Below are 16,282 nucleotides of genomic sequence, written 5' to 3'. Positions count from 1 at the left end.
AATACGAGGAGTGCCCCTTGGTTGTGAGGGGTGAACGATTGAGAGGTCCGGCAGGAAGACCGAAGAATATTTCCATGGATAATAGCCGCCCGGTTCCTTGTATTACAATTCAATTTGGTTAAGGATTTGTTTGAGATTGATTTTTCAAAAAGCACTTTTGCTCATGAGCATGTGTGCTAAAAGTTCTTTCATTGTAAACAAGTTCAAGTGCTTTTTGAAGAATCTAAAGTTTTTTAAAGGGGTGTGATATCCACACACCTCTTTTTACTTCTTCCACACCTTTCTGGTTTTCGGCCGTCAGATCGGATGAATTGAAAAAGATCAACGGACAGAAATTAACAAAGGGTGTGTGAGAAGTAAAAAATGATGCGTAGATAGCACACCCCTTTTTAAAAACGCAGTTGTAAGAGATTTTAGTAGTCATGAAGCGTTTTTAGCTCTTTTAGAAGCAAACCCAAGCCAGCATGCCCCAACTCTTGGCGGATTTTCGTTCTTTCCCGGATGCACAACATTCTTTTCTACACATTTTTACTGTTTATAGTAAACAATAGGCGTTAAAAATCAGCCTGCAGCTTGCGATATGGCGTCTTCAGAATTCTCCCCCTCTATCGGAAATCCAAGCTTTCACCGGATATGTCGATAACGCTAGAACTATAGCCCTCGCCGTCAGCAGTTGCGCCACCATCTTCTTCATCTTCCACAGTCGAATTGGAGGGTTCAGCAGCTTCTGATTGTTCGTGTTCCGAAACGATTTCCGCTGGTGGGGGGTGGGCAGACTTCACAGCGAAAAGGAACGTATACGCAAAGGAATAAGACTTTCCTTTTTACATTAGGAAATAGGACTCCCCTTCTTCAACAGGGTTTTTTTTGGGAAATGTGGAAATGCCGAAAATGCCCTTTCGGAACCAACAAAAGGGGTAGTCTTTCAGCAGTGGTACATTGTCAAATAATATGATATATACACATCTATGGGTTGCTTATAATAGCAGTTCCAAGTGATTTCACAATTGGGATAAAAAACTTAATTGTCAGGCATGAATCTTCCTTTTCCTTTATACAGACAACACCTATTAACTTCTATGTACAGTTTCAGACCAAAGGTGAAATATTAAGAAAAGAATTCTGAACCCCGTCGATTGTTCTGAACGGAAAGCTTAAACAAGTAGTCATCGGAGATGCAAGCGGAACTAGCACTGTAGACTGGAGTAGAGGTTTTTCAGGGCCGTATACAGGGGCTCAGCAGCCTTTGGTCTGTCCACAGTTCCGAGTAGTATATCAGAAGTCGTCAAGTAAGGGTCACCATAAAACTGTAGATTGGTATCCATCCTTGTGGCCACAATGTTCCCTTCCAATGATACTCCAACAAATGCACCTGTCAAAACATCGCAACGTCACACCGTCAGGAGTAGGATCTTTTCCAAGCCCCCATACTACCCCGAATAACAGAACCCTCAAAATGCGTTAAACAAATAGTGGCTGATACATATTAAGAATTTGAAAGTAAAATGACAAACCAATACTCCACTACAATCTTTGCTACTTGTACCAATGAAAAGACCCTCGTGCCATGGTATACAGCGGATGAACCTAGTCATTAACTAGAAAGCTTTACCAATCTAAAATTGTTATCATACCTTTGCTACAACTGTATGTATAGCACATTCCAGAACCTCTGTCTCCAGCGCGCATGTCTGCTTCCAGCACTCTACCAATAGGTCCTGCGGCAGCACTACACCCAGCACCAAGAGAAAAATGCATGCGACTACAAAATGTTTTCACAGCTTTTAAATCGTGAAGCACAATGATGAAGTCCATAAGTTCACCCCCAATCTGGAAAAAGAAACAATGGGAATGCAAAGATTACCGCCTGGAATAGAACTAAGGAAGTAGAAACTTCCAGCCAACATTTAGAATTTCTCAACTTACTCAAGCGGAAGAGACTAAACATATCAATTTTAAAAAGAAACTGATGGTGACAAATGCATATAAACTATTATTATTATTTTTGTAAATAATGTATATGAATTATTACGCCTCTGAAATTCCTTTCTTCCAACTTAAGCATGTACAAATAATCATAGAAGGAAATAACATTAGAACAACGAAAATATTGCATATATACCTGCGCGCCCCATCCTAAGCCAACAGAAAATATGGATGACGGGGCAGACCATGATCCATCAGACCTTCGAGCAATTACCAAACCAGTACCAAGTTTGTAAGAGAGAAGTGCACCAGCTTTAGCAACTGTTAGGATTGCCAGACCTTTAGCTCCTTTAAGAATAGCTGCGGGTATAGACCTCTCAGGATTCAACCTAGCAACCTGTCAAACATAACATAAGATGTCAGAAATCATCTTAATTGGAATATTGGAACTCTTCAGACTAAATGAAAAGAAATTCATAATTGCACCTGGGAGTAACTTAACGAAACTAATAATCCAGAAACATAGGAACAAAACTAACTTAACGAAACTTAGATGGAATTCAGAATTGCACCTGGGAGTAACTTCTCAATGTGTTGGATGCTTTGTATATCTCCTGTTCCATGGAAAACCCAACAGGAAGATTTAACCATCCTCTTGTACACGTCCAATCGATGACATCATGCTTGGCTGCTTGTGCAGCATTGCTGATGCTGTTAATTAGAATACCCTGTAAAGGATCTAGCCTATCATAGCAGGCATCGCAGACCCTCTGCGGACTCCTCTCCCTAAACTTGACAGGTAACAAGCACCTTCCTTTACTACATGTTCTGCAGAAAATTCCTCCACAGAACCGACAATGATGTCTTCCACGAGTAAGTGCAGTAAAAGGCAAAGTGCACTGCATGCAACCTGTAGTAGAACTATCAGGAAGCCATTCAGGGGGCTCAGCTTCCAAAACATCTTTGTATGCGTTGTAATTAAAAGTTGTTGGCTCAAGCAGGGGTGGGGCACTGGGTGTATAAACCGACGAGTGCAAGCATGTATCACCATTTTTTTCTGATCCCAAAAATGAAACATTTGAATTAGGTAGCTGGTTGTCTGATGGAAGACCCGGTGCCTTGTTCCGGCCAGTCAGAATGGCAAATACCCCAGTCAGCACATTCTTCAAATTGACTTCTGGTTGCGTATTAGTCTGAGGTAAATCACAAGGCTCTTCACTCGAATCATACTCGCTGCCATCAACAAAATCCTCGGACTCAAGAGGAAACTGGTACGAATAATCATGCTTATCGGGCTTGGATGCCACTGCAGGGTAACTAACTTTCCCGCAGTGTTCTGGCTGGGGCCAATCGGAACCGACATACTCGTCATCATAGTGGAACTGGGGTTGGCGTTTGTCGATCTTTGGAAGGGACGAATACGAAACTCTCCCCTCAAAGCTCTCCATACAATTCCTCAAACCACTACACAAAATTCAATTTTTCGGTTCGAATTCGAAACCAGAATATGTTACAAAATTCAAAAATGAATAAATCCCAGAAAGAGAATCAACTTTGACGTCCATACAAAGCGAAATCAAGGTAAAAATTCAGAATTAAATTAAGGGAAACGAGCACGACAACAATATGCAGCTGGAAAATAATCAAAAATCGTAAATTAAATATCTTTTCTGCAAAAATAACACGAATTCGAATTCGGGAATTGGGGATTTTGCTTCTGGTTTGTTCTAGGGTAATTTAATTGAATTAAATTAAGGAAAAAAAAAAGATAAACCGACAGCAGACGTACCTGTTGATCAATTCGAGCTGTCAATTGAACAAAATTGAGACAGAAACTGGTTTGATTAGGGATTTAATTTTCCAGGGTTTTGCGACCAACGAAGAAGAAGAAGACGGAGAAGAAAAGACAGCCGGAGTTGTTGAAATACACGAAAAGACCTGGCGTCCGTGTGTGATCACAAAAACAACATCCAATCCGGTACAACTGTTTTTTTGCAGAAAAAAATTCCTCATCGTAAAAGGAAACGGCAAGCCGTTGTTTTATGTTCACGCGGTGATATGTCGTTTCCCGAATGACGACATATCGTTTTATGGTATGGGTTTAAAGGTTCTTTGCGGAATGGTATTCATTTTTTAAAAGAAAATGAAGATTAGTTGTGGAACTTATTTCATATTAAATTTTAACAATCTTAATGGTTTATTTTGTATGTAATTTATAGATAATTTTTACAAAAATTCAATTCAATCCAAAATTATTTGTCTATTTAATTGTCACAATAAAATTTTAATATTTTTTAGAATATAATGTCCGTCAATTTTAGTTTGGCTAATATTTTGTAAGAATGATATATGAGGTGCAACTTGAAAAATAGACATGCACGTCGTTAAAGTTCTATGTGAAGTGGCCCCCACAACTAATCCATATTTGTTTTTTTTTGAAGAAAATGAAGTCTCTTCATTTAGAAGCTCTGTATATATTTAATAGATCAAAGCGCTCCAAATTATTGATGTTAGTGTATAATCTTTACATTCGTTTCTATTGAACTTCCAAACAACGAAAATGATATTTTTCATTCACTTACCTCCATCCACGCAGTATTGAAGTGACATCAAAAGTTTCCCACTACATATTAAAGTTTGTTAACCTAACTAAACTAGCTTCAAACTCGAAACTTCTTGCCAGGCTGTTCATCATCGTCATAATGGCCGCCATCCTCACCGTCCATATCCTTCTCCATCTTCTCTCTGAAGTATCTTGTTGATCTTGTTCAGGCATCGGTGATATTCTGGTCTTTGTTTTGCTTTTGTGTCTTAGGAGTTAGGACCACCTTGCATCTTTACACCAAATTGGAAAGCTTCCTTGAGCTCAATGTATGTTGCCCATATTCTTCTGTCTCGAAGTCCCACCGCTGAATACTACTCTTAGCCTGTCGAAAATATATATAATTGACAATAACATAAGCAATGATTGCAACAAAAGTATGATAAAAATATGTTGACCTTTAAACTCAGGAGGCAGACTCTCTGCCCTCCCACTTCTCGTGCCCTTCCGTGCTTTTCTGTTTGTGTGGTCATAGTTAAACCACGTCAATATTTTATATTACTATTTTTTTGTCTTGTTATCTCTATAAAAAAAATATCAAATGTTGACGTGGCTTAATCGTGACCACACAAAACATAAAAGCATGGAAGGACACGGAAAGTAGGAGGGCAGAGAATCTGCCTCCTTAAACTCAACCCTTAGCCTTTAACTAGAGTTTATGGTTCTACAACATCAGTACTAGGTAGATAATCCTAACTGTACATGTTATGACAATTTACAGAAAATAATCGACCAGTAGACCGAGACTATTAATACGATGGGCGTTATGGCGTACATTTGAAGCAACCTGTAACTATATCTCATTTAGATTGTCATCAAATGAAGTGCTCTGTAGATAACAATTGTTTAATTATGAAACGGCTAAGAGTGCTTTGTCAGCCAAAAAAGCATCTCATTGCGTTTGTGTAACCATGGTGTAGACATCGAAACTTTGGTGAAGTAAATGTTCGTCAATACATTAAAGTTTAGACATGTCGGGGCACACATGGCATGCGCCATGCGTCACACAAATCGTACACATAGATGTGACTTATCAAAATCGGACAAGTCATCAAAAAGGACACGTGTCAACACCTGACGGAAAAGAATGATTTGATTTTAATTAAATTAAATCAAATGTTAATTGATGGAGTCAAATTACGAACCGGCCCACAAATCGAGTCCATGTTCTTTTGTCAATTAATCAAGCCCACGCACAATCAAGCTTAAATCCAACCGTAGGCAAGGCTTTAAGAGTGTATAAATACGAGGCTCTAAGACAAAGAAAACGGTTCAAAAATCATTTCATGCCCAGAAGCTGAAGTTTTGAAATTCTAAAGCTATCAAGCATCCAAATTCCCAAACACTCTCAAACACTCTAAAGAATTCAGAAAGCCCTCTACGTTCTCACCAAAACCCTTGAAGAATCATCAAGCACTACCACACATGCTGGTTCTTCCCTCGTCACAAGCCAAATCCTTGAGTCAATCATTCATTCAAGTTCGAGTCATCGCGACCCTTAGATCAACAACCCCAACATCACACATCTACACATTTAGGAGATTAAATCAGAGAATCAAGTTGTAAAGAGATTGTAACCCTAAATTACATTAATACAAATATTCTTTGTACATGTGTTTTTCTTGTTATTTGCTACAAGATTTTCGTGTTTACACATGGTTTTATTATTATCAAGTGTGATTTTTGGCCTTTTGATCTAAGCCAGAAAATGGTCGACCAAAAGTTATAATGATTTTGTTACTCACTAAAGCTTCCTAGTTATAAGTGGTAATTAATACAACTAGACCCTAATACTAAGTGAAAACAATTATTAAGCTATAGTTAACACCATGAAAATTTTCAAGAGGCGATGATAGTTATCTACCAAGACTTTTATGATGGAACAATACTTGGCTACTGAAAGATGAGTAGAAACTCCTACTCAAAATTTCTTAAAATTGTTTGTTGGCAATTTATAGAACTTCGTGTTTATAATCAAAACCGTTCATGTTATAAATCACCCTATAAAGATTATCTCTGCCAAAAATCAATTAAAATTAAGATCGTTTTAGTAATCAAACTATTTAAAAACAAATGAACGATATTGGTAAAAGCATTACGAACCATCTATGTATTTGCTACAATAGATGGACTAAACGACATTAGTTTTAATTTATTTTTTGCAGAGATGATATTTACATTGTGATTCATAGTATGAACGGTTATGATTATAAGTACAAAACTCTGTGATTAAAATACTAAGAGTTTTGAGCAGGAGTTAATTTATGAGTAGCCAACTATTGTTCTTTATGATGTATTAAAAATAAAAACAAATAAATGTTGTAGGCCTAATTTATGAGTAGCCAAGTATTGTTCTTTATGATGTATTAAAAATAAAAACAAATAAATGTTGTAGACCTAATTTACTGAACAATTATACAGGACAGAGAAGGGGGACGACAACACAAACAGAGAATAGAGAGATGTGTAATGGTGATGCGTGTTATTCCACACCATTGCGCCTTTATTTATAGATAGTATTAGGAAGGTAAATTCTTTACCCAATAGGATTACAACTCTAATAAGATAATCTTTAGACTAAAAGGGCTAAATAGCCAAAATGATCCCTGAGATTTGCATAACTCATCACTTTGATCCCTAACATTTCAAATCGATAAAAGTGGTCCCTGAGATTGTTCACCATCCATCATTTTGGTCTTTCCGTTAAAAACTCCGTTAAGTGTCCTGGAGCTCTTGGCCGGAAGTTTGGGCAATTTTCAAAGTTTCGTAACTCAATCGTTTCTTAACCAAATTTGACTCGTAATATATCAAAATGAAGATAGGAAAGTGTAGAATAAGATTATACCTATTTGGAAGCCCAATGACTGCCAGCGATAGCCGGAAAATAGCCTCAAAGTTGACTGGTCCGAGGGAAAACTGAAAAACATGCCGGAAACTAGGTAAACTTTAAACGTTTATAACTTCTCCAATACTCAACGAAATCAAGTGATTCAAAAACTAAAATCATACTTCTCGACGAGACGAATAGAATGTTACCTTTTTAGATGGATAAATTGCCGTGATTTGGCTGGAAAATAGCTTTAAAGTGGCTAACTCGAGACCAAGACAGCCACTTTTATGCTTTTTATCAGAGAGGAAATGACTGAAACAGTTTTGTTCAGTGGTCACGTGCTCAATCCGCTTGTAAAGTGATCTCTCGTTGTGGCAACTCTCTTCCTGGTTTGTTTCTCTGCATGCTAGTTTATGTTTTCTTTTTCGAACTATTAAAATTGCAGTGTTGATTATTGCGTTTGGGGATGGTTCTTGATCCTCTTTGTTTACCCTTCTTTCTTTTCGGTATTGAGGTTCACTGGTTGTTTCCAATATAAAATAAAGATATATATTGCTTTTGATAGCAAACCAATGAGCATTTAGACATGGATCTCCAAGATTTATCCAATCCAATCTCATCTAGTTTTTGTTTTTTCGTTTATAATTGCAAAACGTAAAAACAGTGTCCAATTTTATTGACACGAGATGTTACAATTGTACTCGTAGCAAAAAGGTACTTCTCCGAATTCATGTATACCTGCGTTGCCAAGTTTTGGTTTGGCCATCATGGAAAGAGTAAGGTTTTGTAAAGTAGATGAATGGGAGTTTGGCTTGCATTATATCCCTTGTTTTTATATATTTTGGTCGATACATGCTAGAGGTAGTTGATTCGAGCAGTACAGGCGAGAAGAAGTTGATTCCTTTTAAAATATTTTCTATTTAAACTCCACAATAAGATGAATGTGAAAAAACTATTTCAAATATTGTTAACGACATAAACATCTTTTAGTGTTCAAGTTTGTTGGCTTCTCCGGTAATCTGTTGAATAAAATCGACTGAAATGAAAATCCTTCTTTATACCATAAAAATCACAAAAACTCAATCAAAATAAATAAAATACAATTATCCTCAAGAACAAAATGTTTGTTATGCTTAATATATTTAGTTTGAACTTTCCGCGGTCAAATCCATAAATGTATTGCTTGTGAAGTATGCGTTTGTGTATGTCCTATAGATCTACCCCTTGTTGTATTAACAAGGAGGTAAGTCAACTATTCAATCAAATGATATTGAGCATGTTTCCCATCTCTTTTCGATACACAAGTGGGCTATTTTCGGAATTGGAGCTGCATCTCTTTTCCATTTCCATTCAAGAGTTCTTATGTGTTTCCACGCCCCTTTGAGAACATTCTGTAGTCTTGGTAAGAGGGGGAAGGGTTAAGGATTTACCGGTGTGAGATATCACATTGTTCGAGGAACCCTAGATGCCGTCGGAGTAAGGGACTCTGAACAAAGTGCTTGAAATACTTGATATTAATTTATAATCTTTAATTACATTCGTTTCTATTAAATTTAGGTGCAATCAAATTATTCCCACTAAATATTACAATCTGTTAACCTAACTAAACTAGTTTCAAACCCGAATCTTCTTGCCAGGCTGTTCATCATCGTCATAATGGCCACCACCGTCACCGTCCATATCCTTCTCCATCTTCTTTCTAGCAAGTATCTTGTTGATCTTGTGCAGGTCATTAGTGATCTTCTGGTCCTTGTTTTGCTTTCGTGTCTTACGACCATCTTGCATCTTCACACCAAACTGAAAAGCTGCCTTGGGCATAGCTTCCTTTTGCTCATTGTATGTTGCCCATTCTTCTTCAGTCTCGAAGTCCCACCGGTGAAGACGACCCTTAGCCTGTCAGGGAAATATATTGACAATAACATAAGCAATGATTGCAACAAATTTTAGAACGAATCAAGCATATTTTCGTTATGTTTTATCAAAAACTTACTCGTCCACCCATATCCATTTTTGACAAGTCATCTTCATCGTCACTGTCAACCACCTCGCGATTATATTCTTGATAACCAGGGTAACATTCAGAATAACTCTCCGAGATGAAGTTTGGATCCTTTTCTCGGGCATCCTTCTCCCTCAATTGTTGTAGTCTTTGGTCATCCCGCTTAAACACAGATCCTAAACCTCGATCCTTCTCCTCTTGAGTCATAAAGCGTGGATCCTGCATGTTTAAGCCTGTTTGTTCATCATAACCCTCCATATTTGCCTGGAGGTATTGTTCAGGATAAGCCATTTGCTCAGCATATTGGTATTCTGGCCACTCTCCCTGGTAGGCACCATCCATTGTTTGTGTTTGCACCGCATTGTATCCGTTCTGAACCCAAAATGTAACATAAAATACCCATCCAAGGTGAAATGCAAGTCAAGTTTTGTTTAGAAACACAGTTGTACTACAATTTTCAGAATGAAAATGAAAAGGATAAATGTACCATATCTTGCCATTCCTGAGGCACCCCATAGGATTGGACGGGTTGGACGGGACCATAAGCAGGTTCATCAAAATAAGAAACTCTTTCCTTGTTCCGAGGAGACTCTTCCATGTCCTCAGAGAGCGGGCTTTGACTCAAGTCTTTACCAGGAACAACATAGTCAACGCCATCCCCAACAAAAATGTCATCCTCATCTACTCTGGCAACAGTTGGGCCTTGTTGTGCTTTTGAATCTATGTGATTTTTCCTGGGAGGGGGTGGAGGGGGTGGTGGCAAAATCTCCCTTTTAGTTTCCTTCTTCAAAATCCCAACATCAGGCTTCAAGGACTTATCCTCTCCATCATAGTCATTACCAACGACTGAAATCTTTCCTGTACACCAAGAAAAGAACTGATTAAGTAGTTAGACGAATAAACAACCAAAAAGGGCAGAAAGGATGAAGGATGAAAATAGTTGATGTGAAATCTCAAAACAAATTATGGAATTCTGATCACTTCACTCATCACGAAATACTTCAAAATGCCAATGTCCACTATGATGTCAGGCAACCAAGTATACAAAAGTACACAGATATACGCTAGTTTAGTTTGGTTTAGTTTCTCTCAGAAAACTCTGAGTTGAATAAGAAACGACTATCTGAACTGGTTGTTAGCTGCCCTGTTTCACCGTGAGTTTGGGATGCTTAGCTCCAAGCACAGAGCCATATAGCCATTTGGGCATAATGGCCATACAATTTTTATCATGAAAAATGATTTCAAATACATTTTTACGTATCTGATTGCTTTGACTTATAAAGATATTTATAGCAGTTTATTATAGACAATTGTATCAAGGCCTTATGTTGCGTAAAACTGATTATTCAGTTACTTTTGACGAAAAGCAGCATACCTCTTGCATCTTTTTCCTTCTTTTTCTTCTTGAGAACCTTCCCAGAAGATCCAAGACGAAGATATGACATAATTTTAGCAATTCGGTCAAGTACAGAACCATCAACATTGACAGTTACTGCTTCCTGCACAAAGTAGAAGCCAAAATCAGATAAACAGTCTAACAATGATGGGAAGACCTCACAAAGTGTCAGATCTTTTAACCTCTGTCTGTGGACAGTCAGCTTTACTCCTATGCAAGGTGGTTGGGATGTCATGGGTGTATCCTCCCTCCTGAGATGCAAAATATGAGAACATGATGTAAATGTCAAGAAAATGGGAGATCACATTCATTGAGTATCCTGCAATAGCAAGCTCAGTGCTCTCAGAGAAGTGCCTACAAACAGTTCTCAAAGTTGAACTTCCACGCATGATTTAGGTGGCAACTAAACATGAAATGGTCCTGAACAGGCCACCCAAGGTTTATAAGGGTTTAGGCAAGCTTAAAACATGAACACAAATTGTTCCCAGAAAAGACTACTCTGATCTAAATTAAGCAAGCTTAATATGAAAAGAGCATCAAAGGCTCTTACCATGTTAAAAATGAACGACATTCTACCAGGTAGGAACATCTCGTTGGTTTTGATAACAGCGTGGGGCTTGACTATCCATTGGTACACTGACTGAAACACAGAAATGAGACATCAATGAAACAGATAATGATTTAACAAAATAACTGCCTCACCATATCACCAAAAGTGACATACCTTTGCGGTAGCAGTGCGAAATGAAATTTTTTGGTCTTCCTTTGATGCTCTGTCAGTGAATAGGAAGCACACAAGTGTTAGCAGTAGCACATGCACTATGAAACTGCTAAAGAAGTTTATTGAGATATGGCTATCATTCTTCATATTAACACTTGAGATATGGCCATCAATATCAACAGAATTTAACCCAAATACATCGTGTTTGCGAAATTTAACACTTGATGTTTTTAAGATTAGACATAACTTGACAATACAAGTAATCCACATACAATTACCTAGACTTTGCATCAGTCTCATCTCCATCATCTGGCCTTTTGTCAATCTCACTTCTTACTTTGTTAAGTAAAGCGTAATCTAATCCTTTGACCAAATGTGTGTGTTCCACATCACCTGGACAACATTAATCGAGTTCAGCATAAAATAAGTCAACGCCCTTCCACATGTACAAAACTGGCTAGCCAAAAAACTATTGATTAGGTGACTCGTGACTTCACGAATTCTCATAGATATCAACAAATGCAGCGTCAATCGCACTTAGCTTCACAAACATGGTAAAAAATGAATCCTATACCGAAAACTGAGACCCTGTAAACAATACAGTGGGAACAAATTTCTAAAACAAAGCGTAACACAAACCTCCAAGATACTTGCTCTTCTCAATGGATAACTTCTGTACCTCAGCTGCCCTGCAAATACCAATGCAAAGATAATTAAGCTATTAAAATGGCAGAGGCATTGATAAGTTTGATACTAACCGGAGATCAATGTTTCCGGGAGGCGCAACGGCGTGAAAAGAACCCAATTCAGTCGGCTCATAATCGGGATTTTGATCTTCCCTTCGCTCCTTAGCTCTGTCTCTGTACTTCGGCAACTCCGGTTGCTCCGCCGCTTTCTCCTCCCTGCATGCACCATCACACAAACATTGCATCAAAGATCAAACGCATAATCAGCATTCCCACATTCGTTACCTAATAATTACATGACCATAAAAATCACGCTGAAATCTTTTTTCCCAGATTTTAGCAAAACTGCTTAATTGCACAAAAAAATATAACAAATATTAAGAAATAATAATAAAAATTTAAACTTTGGATCAAAATTAGTACTGCCTGTATTGAATGGGAAGCATAATGTACGTCGGATAGTGAAAAAAACATTAAAAAATTGAAACTTTCAACTCACTTGCGGCGGGCAACTTTCTCCTTGTAACTTTTCTTCGACGAAGTCATCGGTGAAATTGGGAATTCGAACTGGAATCAGGGAGGACGGAAAGATTTTTCCAATTGCGGTAATTAGGGTTTGCAGAGGAGTGGCGAACTCTCGAAAACGAGGTCGCCGTGGGAATGAGGTCGCAGGGAGAAATCGTTGCGCGGTAAAATTACGGATAAAACCATCCTGTATATAACGACAACTGAAACGCACCGTCGTTGGATATTTATTCTCTTTTTCCAATTTTTTTAAATTACATGAGAATTAAGTTGGGAATTTGATTAGTAAACGACATCGGTTAGCATCTCACTATCAAAATTCTCAATAGAGCAAGAGCTATATGGGAAGTGCTGTTAAAATGATTAAAAATATTTTTGATGAAAGATTTTGGGGTTCAAAAGTAAATTCACTGATATATTTGCTTCTTGTAGGAAGCATTTAATGTGTTTTTCCATAATACATAATTACATATTTGCCCCTTTCTTTATTACATAATTACATTAAAGTCCCCTGAGTATTTATACGAGGTCTAAATACGAGGTCTTAAATATGGTATAAACAGTAGTCCCCCAAGTATTCAGTCAAGAGAGTCTTTTGGCTGGAGACCTGAAATTCAATCCATGTGTGGGCCGAAGTAACTAGATGTTGTCTTGAACTGATGTTCGATATGAGGCGGTGCTCAATCTGAAATGATGCTCAACTAGAAGTAGCACATGTTGCGAGGCTCCTCGGCTCGTGGCTTATGTTGCCTTGGTTGGCTCGGCTTGTGGCGTTTGACAGTGAGAGAGTCTTTTTTATAGAATAGGAGCTCGCTCCTCAATACATGAATGATGGGTTAGAGTTAATGCTCTCTAATGATGGTGAGGGAATCCCTTTTATAAAATAAGGGCTCGCTCCTCAGTACATGAATAATGGGCTAGGAGTAATGCTCGTGGCGAGGCGGTTGCTCAGCTGGCAGCGATACTCTCTAATGAAGGTGAGGGAGTCCCTTTTATAGAATAAAGGCTCGCTCCTCAATACATAAATATGGGCTAAAGTTGATGCTCGCGGCGAGGCTGTTGCTCAGTAGGCGGCGATGCTCTCTAATAATGGTGAAGGAGTCCTTTTTATAGAATAAGGGATTGCTCCTCAATACATAAATACGGGCTAGAGTTAATGCTCTCTAATAGTGGTAAGGGAGTCCCTTTTATAGAATAAGGGCTCGCTCCTCCATACATGAATGATGGGCTAGAGTCCCCCAAGTATTTTTCATGAGGCCTAATATATGGTACATAATGTAATCTCCCAAGTCTTCGGTCAATAGAGTCTGTTGGCTAGAGACTTCAAATTGAATCCATGTATGGGCCGAAGTGGTGGTTGTTTGGAGGCGGTATTTGTATACCCTGCACTGAAACTTTGTAAGTGAAGATTTTTAAGTGAAGCTTTGAAACTAGAGCTCTGTAAATAAAGCTTTTGAAGCTAGAGCTTTTGTAAATGAAGCTTTTGAAGCTGTAGCTCTGTAAATGAAGCTTTCGAAGCTAGAGCTTTTGTAAATGAAGCTTTTGAAGCTGATTGACATGAGTGATGCTCATGAATGTTTGATTGACATGAGTGTTGCTCATGGATGTTGACATGAGTGATGCTCATGAATGTTGATATGAGTGATGCTCATGAATGTTTATGTATGATTGATATGAGTGATGCTCATGAATGTTTATGTATGATTGATATGAGTGATGCTCATGTATAATTTGGAGTACTGAGCGTACTTTTGATCACCTGGTTGGTGGCATGAAGGAGAGTACGGGTTGTACATTTAATCACCTGGGTGGTGGCATGAATGGCTAGTTGCCAAATGATATTAGAGTACGGGTTGTACATTTCATCACCTGGTTGGTGGTAATAGCGGCAAGTTGCCGGATAATTTTGGAGTACTAGGCGTACTTTTGGTCACCTGGTTTGTGATAGAAGCGGCAGATTGCCGAATAATTTTGGAGTACTGGGCGTACTTTTGATCGCCTGGTTGGGGCTATTTTGGGCTTATGGGTCTTCGCCCTCTACACAACATTCCAACCCATTTATTTTGGGTTTTGCCGTTTTTTTTTTTTTTAATTAACCTCTGATGGGGTTTATACATATTACCCTCTGATGGGGTTTATACAGATGTCTCCAAAAGATAAAAAATAAATTACATCTTTCAAAAAATAAGAAAAGTAAATCACATTATTCTGGTGGGGTGTTTATTCCTTGCTTTTGCTTTTGTTTTTCTGCTTTGCTTTTGCTTTTCCACCGCACTCTTTTTCTTTTTCTTTTGTGGGAGTGGTTGAGCTGTCTGATGGTTTGCAATGATCTCTGAAACTGATTGAGTAGTGGGTTGTTTCATCATTCTCTGGTGGCTTAGGGAAGTAATAATGATAAAGCAAAATAATAAAGAAAAAGGAGAAAGGTCTCATCTTTTTCATCATTCTCTGCTGCAACTTTGTTAATCTCCTGCCTAGCTTGTGACGGAGCACCGGGTTTGGACAAACCCCACGGAGACAGCTCATCTTTGCTTGGGTACATAGCTCACCGGGTTAGCAGCAGCTTTTTATTTCTTGCTGTTGTTCCGATGAAAGTCCATGAAGTTCGGCTTAACTATCCAGTTGTCAGCAACTTCACAAGTATATTTTCTCCTCTAGCTTGGAAAGTTGCTGTCCAGAATCCCTTAGTACTGCTGGATAGGTTCTTTAATGCTCCAGTCAACAGGCTATCAACCAAACTGCCAGTCTCAATCCCTTTTTGTAGCTGCCAGTCTTGATCACTTCCAGCACTTACGACATTCTAAACCTCGAGAGAGACGACGTGGTTGATGACGTATTCGTCGCCGCCATTGTTATCTTCTTTCTTGAACGGCGTTGTACCGTTAGAAAGCCCATATGCCACCAGAAGGTTGGGGTCTGCATGTACATCAACCAAAATCTGATAAAATGGCTGATTAGAACCGCGTCTCAACTTTTCAACCTGTGCAGTTTCCATCCATTTCTGAATTTCCAAGAATCTTTTGGACCTTGTTATGTCCCTCTTCAAAAGCAATGCAGCCTTCCCTTTCTTGGGCTTTAAAGAAACAGAAACAGCAACAGCACCAGACCCAGCACCTCATTTCACTTCTTTGTTCTCATCCATATCCTCAGCCACATCTGCCTCTGTCGTCAGAGCCGCCGCGGGCACTCGGTGAGGCTCGGAATTGGCCCATTTTCTTGGTTTTATCTCGTCCACGTGTCAGAATCATGGGATAGCATGTGCAGAAAATGGAGATGCCTTTGCCTTTGTCAGAAGCACTGCACATGCTACGGTTTGTTTGGAAAACTGTAGATGAAAATGGAGGTAGAATTCTGGGTTTTTGTAACCGTTTGTTTTGGGTTTTTCTAGGAAGTGATTGGAAAACTGTGATATATCTGAAATGAGATTTGAGTGTTTTGATTTTTTGATGATCCACAGTGGACAGTGGTTGTGATGAAAAAAATGGGAAAGAACCGACATAGCTTTTCGTGTCGTTTCCCACAGACGGCGCCAAATGTTGATGCACAAAACCGGAGGTCTTGGAACAACGTAAATCCGACCGTGAATCTGCAAGTAAT

General features: G+C 38.6%; 2 protein-coding genes across 2 annotated transcripts; both read right to left on the bottom strand.

Annotated features, from left to right (window-relative positions):
* Nucleotides 1-918: 918 nt before the first annotated feature.
* LOC103400895 (uncharacterized) lies at nt 919-4,000 on the bottom strand. Its single transcript, XM_008339579.4, has 5 exons — nt 3,716-4,000; nt 2,499-3,390; nt 2,123-2,323; nt 1,635-1,830; nt 919-1,372 (listed from the first exon to the last, which is right to left on the bottom strand). Exons 2-5 carry the CDS (start codon nt 3,372-3,374, stop codon nt 1,188-1,190), a joined length of 1,458 nt encoding a protein of 485 aa, XP_008337801.1. The 5' UTR covers nt 3,375-3,390; nt 3,716-4,000; the 3' UTR covers nt 919-1,187.
* A 4,854-nt stretch (nt 4,001-8,854) lies between these two features.
* Nucleotides 8,855-12,886, bottom strand: LOC103400894 (suppressor of mec-8 and unc-52 protein homolog 2-like). Its single transcript, XM_008339578.4, has 11 exons — nt 12,660-12,886; nt 12,233-12,376; nt 12,114-12,163; nt 11,753-11,867; nt 11,478-11,526; nt 11,304-11,393; nt 10,936-11,004; nt 10,733-10,856; nt 9,845-10,215; nt 9,349-9,729; nt 8,855-9,251 (listed from the first exon to the last, which is right to left on the bottom strand). Exons 1-11 carry the CDS (start codon nt 12,704-12,706, stop codon nt 8,973-8,975), a joined length of 1,719 nt encoding a protein of 572 aa, XP_008337800.3. The 5' UTR covers nt 12,707-12,886; the 3' UTR covers nt 8,855-8,972.
* Between the last annotated feature and the right edge of the window lie 3,396 nt (nt 12,887-16,282).

Source organism: Malus domestica, chromosome 15 (assembly GCF_042453785.1).
Source record: "Malus domestica chromosome 15, GDT2T_hap1".
NCBI classification, from domain to species: domain Eukaryota; kingdom Viridiplantae; phylum Streptophyta; class Magnoliopsida; order Rosales; family Rosaceae; genus Malus; species Malus domestica.
Note: the sequence above shows the minus strand (reverse complement) of the source record. Positions and strands in the feature narration are given on the sequence as shown.

What these genes read in the sequence shown, in the direction of transcription:
- LOC103400895 (XM_008339579.4), bottom strand. Translation starts at nt 3,374, where the DNA reads ATGGAGAGCTTTGAGGGGAGAGTTTCGTATTCGTCCCTTCCAAAGATC. An exon ending in CATTGAGAAGTTACTCCCAG is followed by an intron (nt 2,324 to 2,498) that starts GTGCAATTCTGA and finishes TATGTTTGACAG; the next exon opens with GTTGCTAGGTTGAATCCTGA. An exon ending in GCTTAGGATGGGGCGCGCAG is followed by an intron (nt 1,831 to 2,122) that starts GTATATATGCAA and finishes TTCTTTTTCCAG; the next exon opens with ATTGGGGGTGAACTTATGGA.
- LOC103400894 (XM_008339578.4), bottom strand. Translation starts at nt 12,706, where the DNA reads ATGACTTCGTCGAAGAAAAGTTACAAGGAGAAAGTTGCCCGCCGCAA. An exon ending in TTCGCACTGCTACCGCAAAG is followed by an intron (nt 11,394 to 11,477) that starts GTATGTCACTTT and finishes TCTGTGTTTCAG; the next exon opens with TCAGTGTACCAATGGATAGT. An exon ending in TGTCGTTCATTTTTAACATG is followed by an intron (nt 11,005 to 11,303) that starts GTAAGAGCCTTT and finishes TTTGCATCTCAG; the next exon opens with GAGGGAGGATACACCCATGA.